This window comes from Uloborus diversus, chromosome 2 (genome assembly GCF_026930045.1).
Source record: "Uloborus diversus isolate 005 chromosome 2, Udiv.v.3.1, whole genome shotgun sequence".
Lineage (NCBI taxonomy): Eukaryota > Metazoa > Arthropoda > Arachnida > Araneae > Uloboridae > Uloborus > Uloborus diversus.
The window spans coordinates 215259642-215275311 of NC_072732.1; the positions used below are offsets into that span (position 1 = coordinate 215259642).

The 15670-nt window shown below is 34.9% G+C and overlaps 2 protein-coding genes across 2 annotated transcripts in view; both read right to left on the minus strand.

Moving 5' to 3' along the window:
• The window catches only part of LOC129216794 (macrophage mannose receptor 1-like), a 37727-nt gene extending 36640 nt beyond the window's left edge, over positions 1-1087 (minus strand). The window contains exon 1 of the mRNA XM_054851010.1: positions 1045-1087. Within this exon, the coding sequence (XP_054706985.1) occupies positions 1045-1087 (43 nt within the window). The remainder of the gene's footprint in view (positions 1-1044) is intronic.
• Positions 1088-11841: 10754 nt separating this feature from the next.
• LOC129216795 (macrophage mannose receptor 1-like) overlaps positions 11842-15670 on the minus strand; it is a 58777-nt gene continuing 54948 nt past the window's right edge. The window contains exons 11-12 of the mRNA XM_054851011.1: positions 15047-15094; positions 11842-12101 (exon numbers count right to left, since the gene is read on the minus strand). Of these exons, the coding sequence (XP_054706986.1) occupies positions 11842-12101; positions 15047-15094 (308 nt within the window). The remainder of the gene's footprint in view (positions 12102-15046; positions 15095-15670) is intronic.

Here is a 15670-nt window from a genome sequence, read left to right on the forward strand (position 1 = left end):
GGGGGTGAAAAGTTTACCCACGTGGCACAAAGTTATCCTAAATGACTGTATGTGCATGTGGGTAAAATATGTTTCGATTATATACGCAAGTATTTTGATTTTTTAAGTGTGAGTCTATTGTTTCAAAAAAACTAAATAATATAATAAAACTAAATAATTAAGCTGAAAGTCAGGATATCTGTTTGGATCTTTGTGATCCGCATAGCGCCTAGGCCGTACGGCCGATTTTTATAAAATTTGGCACAAAATTAGTTGTGTCAGCATAAAAGTGTGCAATTCGAAGGGTTTTTTCAAAAATTCGATTTTGTTCGTTTTTTATTCCATTTTTAAGCCACCATTGGTGGATTTAATTCCTCTGCAGCAATACCGAGCAAGTTACCATAACATGGACGAGTCAATTACCATAACATGGACGAGCAAATTACCATAACATGGACAAGTAAATTACCATAACATGGACTAGTCGATTACCATAACATGGACGAGCAAATTACCATAACATGGACAAGTAAATTACCATAACAGGGACTAGTCGATTACCATAACATGGACGAGCAAATTACCACAACATGGACGAGTAAATTACCATAACATGGACGAGTATATTCCCAAAAAAAAAAAAAAAAAATGGACGAGAAAATTAACATAGCACGTTGGCGAGAACTTCATTATGCATTATTTGTAAATATACAGGCGAATCAAATGATCTTTTAATTTTTTACTACGGGGAAAGCCGTACGGGTACCGCTCGTTTCAGAATAAAAGAAGAGCTCAAATTATGTTCTAAGTATATACGTCGAAGCAAACTCCAAACGTCCGCCCTCAGCAATATGCTAAGCTCGCGTGCATAAAACTCATAAATCTATCAGACACGGAAATCATCTCCCATATTGTGATTTTAGTTCTCCATACCTTTATTCCATGTCTTGACACACCAACCGACTGAAATTAAATGCTCCTGATTCTTTTTTTAAAAAAAGTCATCCATTTCGATTCACCAGAAGATCTTACATTAAATTTAAAAACAAATCCTAAATTACATACCTAGATGAAAAACCATGAAAATACACCTGGTTCGCCATTCCATTCTGCTCGAGCCTTTGATGAGAACGGAAGTGACGCAACAAACAGAAACAGGAAAGCGATATTTTATTAGTTCGTTGAATGCATACTTCCTTAACGTACCTTATTTGACGCTGGAAATCGATAGTTTTTATTCAAGGTGATTTTATTTAAAAACTAGTGGTACCCGCACGGCTTTGCCCGTAATAGAAAATTAAAAGGTCTTTTAGTTCGCCTGTATATTTACAAATAATGTATGGTGAATTTTCTCGCCAATTGGCTTGTGCCCATGTTACGGTTCCACGTAATGATCATTTCGTAATTTACTCGTCCATCTTATGATAATTTTGTTCTTGAAATTGGAATAGAAAAAGAACCACATCGAATGTTCGAAAAATCGCTTCGAGGTGCACACCTCCATGCTACAAACTAACTTTGTGCCAAATTTCATGAAAATCGGTCGAACGGTCTAGGCGCTATGCGCGTCACAGAGATCCTGACAGACAGAGATCCGGACAGACAGAGGGACATTCAGCTTTATTATTAGTAAAGATTATCATTATCACACAAAAGTTACAGACGATAATTATTGGTCACGTCGATAGCACAATCCTGCGGTAAAATTTTTGCTTCCAAAGTTGGAATGTTTTTGTGGTATTTTTAGCGTGATGAAATCAAGTTCGAAGTCAGAAAGTTCCTATCACGTACCAAAGGGGGGGGGGGGGGGGGGGGTTATGGGTGTTCCATAAATCGCTCACTCCTTTCAAAAACGTCACATCGCAAATATTAGCGATTTTGAGTCACGCCTTTTTTTTTTTGAACTGCCATGAAAAACTCTGTAAAACCTGCATTTCTATTGCTTCATATTTCGCCGTTTTGAGCAAAGGTGTCGCTTTTGCATTTTCAAGTATTTTCGGAATGTTTTCATGAATGCCACATCTTGGGCTGTGCTTTTGATCCATTAGGCACGAAACATCTGTGTCGTTTAGTGAAAGATGGTATTATTCATTTTCCGAAAACAATATTGCTCCCAAAAAAGAGCATTCTTCATTCTTACTTCTTTTTTTTTTAAAATCAAGAACGCACTATTTGCATTTATGTCGGTATTGTAAGGAGAACAATTAGTAAAAATAATGACACATTTTGTCACATTTCAAATAGTAGGGGAGACTAGGGATACTTGATCCCTAGGGATACATGATCCCATAGCCAAAAATGTACCAAAATTATTAATTATTGTAAACCTGACAATTATATTAAAGTTATACTTGTGCATAAAAACTGGCAACATTTTTTTTTTTTCAGCCATTTTGTTTTAGCCATAGACTAATAATAAGAGTAGACCGAGCTATGGCAACCCTTTTGCTGCTCATAAACCAAACCATGTGACTGGTGGATATCCTAGCAACAGCGGGCATTGATCGTCTGCTACGATCAACGCCCGCGAGAAATGAAATAAACAGGATTGATGGAACACGGAAGAAAGATCTTTCATGGAGTCCGATTTGTAAATTTGTTATTCTAAGTTGTAAATATTTTGTTAATATAGTGAGTTTTTCGTTTAGATAGTACTGTGCATTTTCTTTAGTCAATTTCAATAACTCTCTAAGCAATTAAAGATGCAAGCGCCCAAAGAGAATCGGCAAACGGTAAGATTTTTACCTACAATTTCAATTTAAGATACCGATTAGTACATTTTTGAGTTAACGCAAAACGTTTACGCCATTACGTTCACGCCAACGCTGACGTAGCAGTTCCGAATGAAATAAAAGTTGCTGAAAACTGTGATCAAAAACTATTTACTAATGTCAAAATAATGCATAACTAAAAGAAAAACAGTTCAATCTCTGCACCTGGAAAAAAATTATAATGAAAACATATTACGTCTTAAAATACATGTCGAGTGCCAAATTATAGATAATGTTGCCATCTAGCAACCATGCTGCCAAAGTTTTCGCCAAGCCTCCCACTAGTCACATGATGTATCCATGAACCAATTTTTTCATCAGCCAGTCTGGGAAAGCTCGGTCTACTCTTATTATAAGTCTATTGTTTTAGCTCAAGAAATGATCGTCTGAATGTGTCAAGGGAAACCTTTTTTCTAGGAAAGCATTCCGAAGTTTAAATTAGCTTTTAAATACAACTTAAAAAAAATTCCGAAGTGTAATGTTAAAGTATAGACAGTCTTTAATAATTGAGACACATTTTTAGTAAATTGTCACTGATTGTTAATAATAGAACAAGTATGTTAGTAAAAATGGCATATTAGGGATACTTGATCCCTTCGTTAAGAGGGATACATGATCCCTGGGGTCAAGTATCCATATGACAATATAAACACAATGAAAGGAATATAAATGTTGCTTACTTTGTTGACATTAACTTTAAATATTCAAAACCATGTTAACATAATAAAATTTATCATAGTTTAAGTGATAGATTTAAACGATCACTACTGTAAATATGCTAAACAGTTGAAATATCAGTTCGCACTTGTAACCCACATAACACCTCAAAAACCTAAACATAAACTAACTCTACTGATAAATTATGTTCTGATCAGTCAAATGAAATTTAACAAGTTGAAATAGATGTCAAGTCTTTGTTTGAAAGAAAAAATAAATGATTTTACTATTGTTAGATTTACAACAAAAAAGTGAGTTGTCCATTATGTTGACCCATGAGAGGATAGAATGCAAAGTTGGATTTCTAGAGTTTGAAATAAGTTTTTTTTGAAGCGAAAAGGTAATATGTTTAATCAATCTATCTTTCCCTGAAAAATTGACAAAATGTGTTAAGCTGCACACATCCTGTTGGGTTGAGCGGCAATTAAAGAACTGCAACAAACGAATTGTTTGCATTTGACTTTTCAGGTTTTGAAAACATATAAGCTAGGCTTTCTATTTTATGAGTACACTGATACTTACATTTTTCTTTCCTCTTTTTAAAAATTAATTCAAATGATGAAACTCTTAATTTTATTACTGCAAGACAAGAAGCAAATAAGATGATTTTCGTGCTTGTCATCTTATTTTTTTTTATTTGTTGTAATTTTATCTTCATTGCGCTACTTTAAACAAAATTGTTAGTTTTATTTATAAAATATAGTATTGTTTTTGTTCACAACTGTATTGAATAATAAGTAACTGATCAAAAGCATCATAAGTTCATGAAGGTTGTGTACATTTTTTTTTACAAATGTCTAGTGATATTTGAAACTATGTTATTATGTATGCACATTATTATATTCTAATAAAGAAAATTAGAAATTGTGTTTTTTTTTAGAAACATTATGTAGAAAATTAAAATCCACAAATAAATTGGCGATCTAATGAAAAGTCTATGTATTTTCTTAGTGGGATCAAGTATCGCCCGTGAAGGGATCATGTATCCATTGATGTGGGGACGCATGATCCCTTTATGAAATTTTTGAAAAAAATTATTTTACCAAAACTATCTGTTTCATTTCAACTAAAAAAAATACTGTCAGATAGAAGAAAAAATTACCTTTGTTCAATGTACTTAAAAAAAAAAAAAAAAAAAAAAAAAAAACTGATAATTTGCAGCAGAGAAAAAAAATGAAAACTAAAGTGAGGATCAAGTATCCCCAGTCTACCCTATCTTTGAAATTTAGCACAAGAACGTCATAAATAAAACGCAACTTTTTAAAACTTAACACTTTTTACACTTGTTCGTGAAACGGAGCAGATTTTCTTGAAAAAGACATTATGCTCAAGAGAAAGTTCAATCAGTGGCCTGAAATATAGTTTTGATACATAGTATCTTACTTTAAATTTTCAAAATAACTCTCCTGAAAAATAACTTTTTTTTGGAATATGACGTTGTTGAAAAGAGTTGAGGGTAATGTTATTACGATTTTAGGGGGTAGGGGTTAGTATACAGTAGAATCTTGTTTATCCGGACTTACTGGGACCAAGGGCAATCCGGATAAGCAAAAGTTCGGATAATCCGGTTAGTATGGCTAATCAGCGAAAAACCTTCTTAGATAAGCAGACTTATATTTAATTACATTGGGGAAAAAAAACGAAATTACTGAGGATAATTTCTTTCAAACAATTTGTGACAAGGGTAGCAAGAAGTGTGACATATCGCATTTTTAATAAGAACTATCTGTACCCGACGCGCGTTGCTACGCCAACAAAAAAAAATACATCATTATACTGATTTTCATGACAATCGGTTGAACGGGGCAGAAGTTGCTACTCTGCAGTGCCACCTGGTGGCGAGTGGCTTCAATGAGCATATTATGCACCTTCTCCGTGGAAAAATACATATATATATAGCAATTTTCATAATAATCGGTCCAGGTATCAAGTGAAGCCGTGACTATACTCAAATTTTGTACTCACGCAGTTTGCAAGATCAATCAATCGCTAAAAATATCAAATGGAAAAAGTTTTAAATCCCCCCGTTGCATGAAAAGCCATAAAACAATAAAGAAAGAATTTATTTGTTCAAACTCAAGAAAAATGGCAACAGCTAACTTCTTATCAATGAGATCTTTCACGCGAATTAATTTCTGCAGCCGATAATTTTATTCGTATTTATCCAATGGATTGTGACTTAAATTGGAATAAAAAAGGAACTGTCGATCGGATTTTTTTCGAACTGGTCTATAAACATTCCCAGTACCAAAAATAACAAACGGTGAAAGTTTCAGCCAAATCTACCGGGTAGTTTTTGAGTTCATGGATGACATACAGACAAACATTCATTTATATATATATAGATATGTTTATGAAAAATCCAAAAATGAGCCCGATTCCAACACTGACTCCACAACCTTGGGGGAAATCCAGATTCGAAGGGAAAATGACCTTACTCCGACTGTTGGAATTTTAAAGCCTTCGTCTCCCGACTCCGACTTTGACTCTTTTGCACCAAAAACTGTTCAACTCCAAACCAGCAGCCCTGGGTTTTGCTGTGAAATAATGGTTGTTGAGATGTTTTGTTTTTATTTTCATTCCAACGTTTTAATTAATTAATTTTATATTTGGCAACGGGGGGGGGGGATTAAAGAAAATTTGAAGTGCTTTATTTTCTTTATCTTCTTCTTTACTAATAATAAAGCAGAAAGTCTCTCTGTCCGGAGGATGTCTGTAGGATGTCTGTAGGATATCTGTAGGATATCTGTAGGATGTCTGTGACGCGCATAGCGCCTAAACCGTTCGGCCGATTTTCATGAAATTTGGCACAAAGTTAGTATGTAGCATGGGGGTGTGCACCTCGAAGCGATTTTTCGAAAATTCGATGTGGTTCTTTTTTTATTCCAATTTTAGGGAAAAAAAACTATCATAAATTACGAAATTATCATAACGTGGAATCGTACCATGGGCGCAAGCCAATTGGCGAGATACGAAATTATCATAACGTGAAACTGTAACGTCGGTACAAGCCAATTGTCGAGAAAATTCACCATACATTATTTGTAAATATATACAAGCGAACCAAAAGACCTTTTAATTTTCTATTACGGGCAAAGCCGTGCGGGTACCACTAGTTACTAATAATAAAGCAGTAAGTCTCTCTGTCCGGAGGATGTCTGTAGGATGTCTCTCTGGATGTCTGTAGGATGTCCGTAGGATGTCTGTGACGCGCATAGCGCTTAAACCGTTCGGCCGATTTTCATGAAATTTGGCACAAAGTTAGTGGTAATAATAGTAGTGGTTAAGTAGCATGGGGGTGTGCACCTCGAAGCGATTTTTCGAAAATTCGATGTTAATCTTTTTTTATTCCAATTTTAAGAAAAAAAAAACTATCATAAATTACGAAATTATCGTAACGTGGAACCGTAACATGGGCACAAGCCAATTGGCGAGATACGAAATTATCATAACGTGGAACCGTAACATGGGCACAAGCCAATTGGCGAGATACGAAATTATCATAACGTGGAACCGTAACATGGGCACAAGCCAATTGGCGAGATACGAAATTATCATAACGTGGAACTGTAACGTCGGTACAAGCCAATTGGCGAGAAAATTCACCATACATTATTCTTTATCTTCTTCTTTACTAATAATAAAGCAGAAAGTCTCTCTGTCCGGAGGATGTCTGTAGGATGTCTGGATGTCTGTGACGCGCATAGCGCTTAAACCGTTCGGCCGATTTTCATGAAATTTGGCACAAAGTTAGTATGTAGCATGGGAGTGTGCACCTCGAAGCGATTTTTCGAAAATTCGATGTGGTTCTTTTTTTATTCCAATTTTAAGAAAAAAAAACTATCATAAATTACGAAATTATCGTAACGTGGAACCGTAACATGGGCACAAGCCAATTGGCGAGATACGAAATTATCATAACGTGGAACTGTAACGTCGGTACAAGCCAATTGGCGAGAAAATTCACCATACATTATTTGTAAATATACAAGCGAACCAAAAGACCTTTAATGTTTGTATTACGGGCGAAGCCGTGCGGGTGCCACTAGTTAATAATAAAGCAGAACGTCTCTCTGTCCGGAGGATGTCTGGATGTCTGTAGGATGTCTGTGACGCGCATAGCGCCTAAATCGTTCTGCCGATTTTCATGAAATTTGGCACAAAGTTAGTATGTAGCATGGGGGTGTGCACCTTGAAGCGATGTTTCGAAAATTCGATGTGGTTCTTTTTCTATTCCAATTTTAAGAAAAAAAATATCATAAGATGGACGAGTAAATTACGAAATTATCATAACGTGGAATCTTAACATGGGCACAAGCCAATTGGCGAGATACGAAATGATCATAACGTGGAACCGTAAGATGGGTACAAACCAACTGGCGAGAAAATTCACCGTACATTATTTGTAAATATACAGGCGAACCAAAAGACCTTTTGATTTTTCTATTACGGGCAAAGCCGTGCGGGTATCACTAGTTTAACATAAAGAAAGAAATGTGTAGACATTTTTATTATTGCGGAAAGTTATTTTCTCTGGAGAACTTCACCTATCTATTTGTACACTTTCTAAAACATATTTCTCCATAAAGTATTCTATTATTTCCTCTTTGTTTTTGTTTTTTGTTTTTTTTTTTTTCAAGAAAAAGCATATTAAAATAAGTGCAATTTGTGTTAAAAAAAAACCGTTTGTAGCTCTTTTGAGCAAATAAAATGCCTCGGATTTTATATTTCCCCCGTCGCCAGAACTAAAATAATTAAAAAAATAAATATACTAGAGCATTAATTAAACAGTGCTAATTACTTAATTTATTTCCCTCATTATTTTTTCTGCCTACCTGATTCATCAGATGAAAGAGGTATACAGTAAAACCTGTGAAGTTGACCACCCTTGTAAGTTGACCACCGGTCTAAGTTGACAACTTTTTTCAGGCACGGAATTAGCCCTTATCATATAAATCAACCTTTGTAAGTTGACCACCTGTTTAAGTTGACCATTAAAGTACTGCACCGCACTTCAACTTACACAGGTTTCACTGTATTTGTTTTTAGAAAATACTTAAAATGTTAAAAATCTATGTTTGACATGTTTTGTAGTCTTAGCTAGTTAAGAAAATGGATCTGTGCTAGAAAGTCGATGTTGGTATACAGGAAAGTTGTCTCGTTTAGTTTTGGACGGAACTCCTTGTTTAGTGCTATTAATTAACATGTAGGCTTCGGAAGATATTTTGCTGTCACTATCAAAACTGTTACCAGCCAAGTCCTTTACTATGCTTAACGGGTTAAACGGTTTTCTAACTTTACCCTTTATAAGGTCGTTTGGTTAGCATATTTCCCACCAACTTCCTTAAATATCCACGGGAAATCGTTTTCCCACCAATGAGTAATGAGTGCTTCGGCTACCAGGATAACTGATCTCTGGGTTTTTAAGTCGTAAACGCAAAGGGCGACCTGTAAGTTTCCTGATCAGAAAGAAAACTCTTCCAGATAACGTACGATTGACTAAAGTTGGTAACCTTAATGCCAACTTTACAAAAAACAGGGGTGCCCACCTAGAAGGGGTCATGGCACAGACTGCGCCATTGAAATTTTTAGGCGAAGGGGTTGTTTCAAAGGGTTTTTTCTCATTTTGGGGGAGGGGGCAATTGCTTTTGGGAGTAGGGTCTCAACGATATTGAGAGGGGTGCGCACTTGCCTTTAGGGGGAGGGGGGGGACACCCTTGCAAAGAACATATGGTTGTTGCCGTTTGAGCTCTGCTAAAGCATACGAGAAAAGAACAAGATACGTTTGTGCATCTTGCAAGATCTTTGGTCCCTTAATCTGTTAATCCTTGTTTTTTGAAATTTTAGGGGAAAAAAGCACCATAAATTCTTAAAGTTTTGAAAAACGAAAAGCTTACTCATAACTTTGTTTGCAGAGTTTAGTATTCGCAAATTATATTTTATAAATGTAAGGTAATGAGAAATAGAAAAAAAAATACAAAAATAAAGATGCTTTCCCTTTGCATATCTATCTTCCAGTGAATGATGGAAAGCATACTCTCCACTTAACAAAAGTGGTATTAAAAATCATAAAAAGAAATAGGTGATAAGATTACTGAATTCCTCTTTTTATAAATCAATCTCAATCCCAAAATTACTTCAACATAACATTGCTAGAGTTAAACAGCCCTATAAAGGGTTGGATTGCTTTTATTGGAATTTAAGCAGGAACTAAGTATTAAAAGATTATGCTCGTTACTGAAGGGACACAAAGCCAAAACAACGCAACTTAATTACATAACATTTTACTTATTCGTGTATCAAAAATCAATTGAATATTTTTCGACAAATTGGCCCAAAACTTTAAGAAAAACAGTCTACAAAAAGCATACCACAAACAAAAGTGCTTAATTAATTATATTTTCATGTACATTTAGCACCTACATGAGCATCCGCTTTCGTTTACTGTGAAATTTAAAGAGAAACAAAATGACTTTCTTGGATTACATACATTTATTGAAAATGAGCTACCACTTATTTTTAGAAATTTTACTCATACCTTCATGTTTACGCACTAAAAAAAACTGACATCAAATTGTTTCCCCTGAATATCCAAAGATTTTGAATTGCATGTGCCCCTCCCACAACTTTCTTTTTTCAAGAGTGTTGGATTAAATAGCTGCACTAGTTGTTCTAAGTTGGTTAAAAAAAATTAACACTTTCCTCGTTCATTGGCTTCCATGTTTATTCTTCTATGTCATTTAACAATACTGTTTGACTTCGGATTGTATGGAATTGGCAAACGTCCAGTTAAGATGAGTCTACCTAAATGAGAGGGAAAAGCAAAAACTTGATGCTCGTGTTCCGCTCATTTGAATGAGACTGCTTAATTTAGAGGCTTACATACATCTGCAAACCCGCTGACAACCCTAAAAACAAATAGATGCGTCCATTTCCGCCTGTAAACCGGATGTTTGCCTTTCCATACAATCCGTGGTCAGACAGTACGTCGATTAAATTTGTAGATAGATTTGTTTGACATTAAAATAGAAGCAACGACATATAAGTGGGTGTGGAAGACAAAAGACACTTCATTCTGCTGTAGAAAAATAAAAAATATTCATTGATATTTACAGTCATAAAACTTTGATATGAAATTCTTTATTGAAATTTAAGTTAAAAACAAAGTCTATAATAACATCTCTTCGTAGTCTACACTTTCAGAAATGTCAAACAATGCTGGACGCGTTCGTCCGATACTCATATCCTTCACTGGCCGCATCCTGTATCTTTAGAAAAATTTAGGCTTTCCTCGGTCTTTAGCTTTCTTGTTAATCCACCTAAAACTAAGTAGGAGTGTTCACTGTTCATGTCACGATACATCGATTGAATCTGTAGATAGTGTTGTTTGATATTAAAACAAAAGCAACGACATATCAGTGCGTATGCAAGACAAAAAACACTTCAGGGTCATTCCATGTCAAGTGATCTAAAATTTAAGAAATTTTTTCCCTCACCATTTTGTATATCTTTGAAATTTTTCTCATCGATTTTACCCCTCGAGTTAATCAAAAGTCCAAATGTTTAGATTTTTGTCTCTTTTATTTTTGTATTTATAAGATTTTGAGTTTTGGAAAAACCCTCTTTTTTCCATGGATACTTAAACATAAAAATGACGATAACTCAGTACCAAATATAGAGAGAAAGATTTGGTAAAAAGCATTTTAAAGTACATTAATTTCTGTGTAATATGATATGCAACATGACTAATTTCATAAAAATTTTCATTTTTAAAAAATGAAGTGTAAATTTAAAATTAAAATTTCTCAGAAAACGTATAATGAATTTCTTTTAAAAAAATCTCAAAAATTTGAGTCTGTTTTATCTTTATTTGTACAAAATTTCAAGTTGGGATCTCAATGGGGTCATATTATTTTGAATTTTTTAATAAAATTTGACATCAGAAATAATAATATTTTTCAGATTCTAGTTAGTTAAATATGGCGTTCTCTTTCTGGTGATGGTCTATGAGTTGAAATCATGAGTTGAAATCAAACATGGCTATGCTTGAAATAAGCTGGCATGAACTTGTAGATTGGTAAGCCGCCTCCCCTCTCCCGCACCACCACTTTTAATCTTTTTTTTTTTCAAAACTGTTTTCAAAATGTAAAAAAAAAAAAAAAGAAAAAAACAAAATGAATAGCAAACTTATTGAAATCTGGTAAATGTTCTTTAAAGCTATACGAAGTACATCCCTCCTCTCCCCCCCACCCAAACATACGATTAACACTGTACTAGTATCACGCTTCACCTGGGGATTGAATTGAAGGTTATTTTTACCCTACATTTTTTTATATGAAATTCTTTATTGAAATTTAAGTTAAAACAAAGTCCATTATGACATCTCTTCGTAGTCTACACTTTCGGAAATGTCAAACGATGCCGGAGGCGTCCGTCCGATACTCATATCCTTCACTGGCCGCATCCTGTATCTTTCGCTGTTGGTGCGTTGCCTTGTCACCTCCGTTGAAGACTTCCGCTTCCGTTCCTCTTTCCTCCTTGGCTTGAAGTAGTAAAGCCAAATAACACCCAGCAGACCCTCGATGAATAAAATGCACACAACCACACCAGCAAAAGTAGACGTCGAGATACAGTCTGTAAATGAAGGGGATTGTAATAAGACGGGTTAGAAAATACAAATTGGAAACATTATTTCAAACACAATTGCAATTTGAAGTCAAAAATAGTCTTTACTTATAATAAAGCTGAATGTCCGGATGACTGGATGTCTGCGATGCGCATATCGCCTAGACCGTTCGGCCGATTTTCATGAAATTCGGTACAAAATTAGTTTGAAGCATGGGAGTGTGCACCTCGAAGAGATTTTTCGAAAATTCGATTTCGTTCTTTTTCTATTCCAAATTTAAGAACATTTTACAGAGCAAGTCATTATAAGATGGACAAGTAAATTGTCATAACGTGGATGAGCAAATTACTATAATGTGGGCGAGCAAATTGGCGAGAAATTGTTAATCCATTATTTGTAAAAATACAGGCGAACCAAATGACCTTTCAATTTTTCTACTACGGGCAAAGCCGTGCGGGTACCGCTTGTATCTTCATATAAGAGATTAGTTTTAGACTTCAAATATAACATTCTTCATTATGTTGTTAGCCATTCTTAATGCACTTACACAGTGTGATCTAAAAATAACCGAACATTTCGGTAATAGAATAATAAAATAAGCTTGGCAATACGTTTAAAAGCTAAAATTTATTCAAAATAGGATCCATTTAACTCTATGCAACATTTCGAACGGTTAACCAAATTATCCATAGACTTTTTAATTCAGTTTTCAGAATGTTCTTTAGCACCTGTGCCACGCTGCTTGACTGGCTGAAACATCATCCTAAGAAGTTATTTTCGTTGCAGTTTTCAGTTTTGGGAACAAAAAATGGATTTGTGTCCTCGGTCGTTCTCTGTATTGCTTGATCTAGCACCGTGTGACTATTTTCAATTCTCAAACTGCAATGAAAGAAGCTTTTTACGAGGGTGTTCCAGCCGTGACACAGTTGAGAATTTAAGTTCCCAAAACTAAATCTAAAATGTCTATGAATAAATTGGTTGACCGTTCAAAACGTTGTACTAAGCTAAATGGATTCTATTACTTCCTTTTACAAAAAAGGAAGTATTTTATTCGCAAAAAAATTTTCACCCAAAAATCGGCTTTAATTTCCATTTTGCTCACCCCCCAAATGAATGTTGAGTTTTTTTTTTCCAACCCGTCCACACGTGTCTATGTGCCTAGGAACGTACAGACACCCGAAATATCCATTTTGACGATCCCCGAGTTAATTGCAACAAGTTTTCTCGTGACGTCTGTATGTACGTATGTATGTGCGTATGTGCAAATGTGTGTATGTATGTCACATAACTCAAGAACGGAATGTCCTAGAAAGTTGAAATTTGGTACGTAGACTCCTAGTGGGGTCTAGTTGTGCACCTTCCTTTTTGGTTGCTTTTGTATGCTTCAAAAGGGGTCTTTTGTCCCTTTTTTCTGGTGGGGGGGAATCTTTGTTAATTTCGATGTAAACTCAAGTGGTGTTATAATTTGGCGGACACTTGGCGATATAACGCCAGTCTTTTGGTCGCCAAGTTTTGTCGCCAACTTGGCGACAAATTTGGCAATTTTCAAATTTTTTTTTTTTAAATCTGGTTTTAATTTGGCCACTGTTGGTGATATTTAGAGAGTAAACTATTGAATCGAATTGAAACTGCCAATAATGAGAAAATGACAGTAAATTGGAGTAAAAGGAAGTCATGTGATGCACACATCATCTCGTTTTTAATATATAATAGCTGTAAAATATATTACCACGCCTATTTCATTCTATCACTTAAACGATCACACTGTGTACGTTTATAAGCTGTCAAAGAGTCCATGTACTGATACATGAAATGAGCGAAATCTTCACACATTAAGAATTCTATGGTTATTTCGTTATGGCTTCGTAAAATGAAACTATGCGTTTTAGGCATTCTTTTGCTACGTGCACGCCGATATAGCCTTTCTTCATGACCCAAATAAGTGAACTCTAGTGCGGTCAGAAAAACCATTTTTCCTAGCAGCGAAATCTTTGAAAATCGTTGACAGCAAGTTCTTGTATTCTACCAAATCGGTATTAAATAAATGAAACATAGGTGGCAAATCAGAGATATGATTTGCACTTTACTTTCATGAATCTCATGTAAAATATCATCCAGTTTAAATTCTTACAGACATCACCTCAAAAATGAGTCAAAATTATCCATGTGTGATGTAACAAGATTTTTTTTGGTCAAATATGATAGATATACAGTGGTGGTAAAAAAAATCGCATCACCCGCCCCGCAAAGGAGAGGAATATCATCCCGACTGCATTCAACACACAGTCAAGCATCCCGTATCCCAGATGATTTGGGGATGTATTTCTGATCAAGGAATTGGTGGGCTTCACTTTGTGCAAGGAACAGTAAACGCTCAAGTGTATATTGACATTTTGGAGGAGAAATTGCTTCCTACCATCCGAGATCACTTCACTTCAGTTCCGAACGTCATTTTCCAGAATGATTCTGCTCCGTGCCATAGGGCAAAACTGGTAAATAACAATTTAGAAACCTTTATCCTGACATTAGACTTAAATTGACATGGGGTTAAGTATTTTTTTTTTCTCTGAACTCACACTCAGGTTCCAGAAATGGAAAAATGAGCATGGGGTCAGCAGTTTGCCTAGGCCCGGAAACAGCCCCGATCTACGTAAACAATTATCGGATTCCTGCTGTTAAATGTTTATTTCATAAGTTTTGCAGAATTTCACATACATTCATCGTTAATCGGTCGACCAAAACTTCTCACATAATCCCAGTGTTGTGAAAATGCGAGGGTGATGCAATTTTTTTTACTAGCACTGTAGGTATAAACGTGGAATCTTCGTAAAAGGAAGTAATAATGAGTGATATTTAAATCAGTTCTTATTCTGTGTGTTTGAGTAAATTTCATATCAGTGTAAGTAAAAAATGACACAAAAACGAGTAAAGTTAACTTCTTAAAATGTCTTACTTGTGCATTTGCTTAGAGAATCATCTGTGGCCGCTGCATGTGGCAAAGCTGGAAAAAAAAATCATATTTCAAGTTTCATTTTAAGTATTATTAGCTAGTAGATTTCATCTTCTGTGAATATTTTTTAAACACAGCGTATCTATGTGAAGATGAAAGAAAAACAAAGAAAATGTACATAAACGATCTAAAACGGTTTAAAAACATGTGTTAAAAAATCTAAAAATGAGTTCTTTCTACCAAGGAAAACAAGACTTGTATTCTCTAAAACTTTATATCTTTGCAAATAATTCTATGTAGAAAGTATAGAATTATATTCATAGGTTCTAGAGGATAGTAATTCCTTGCATCCTTACATTTTTGACAGGTAAAACAGCTGAAAATCCTTTCAATTTTCTGCAGAAAAGTTTATTAGTTATCGAAAATTAAAAAGAGTTAAGCCATTTAATGTATTTTAATGATTTTTAAATTAGTGCACAGGACTAGTTATGGGGACCTAACCAGTAATGTGCTGGTTTGTCTTGTAATATCAATGTCAAATTTGCGATCAATGTTCCAGAAACAGCATGAATGGATTCTCAAAACAGCATCACCAGTAGTGAATTTTCTTTGCTTTTAAGTTTTTAA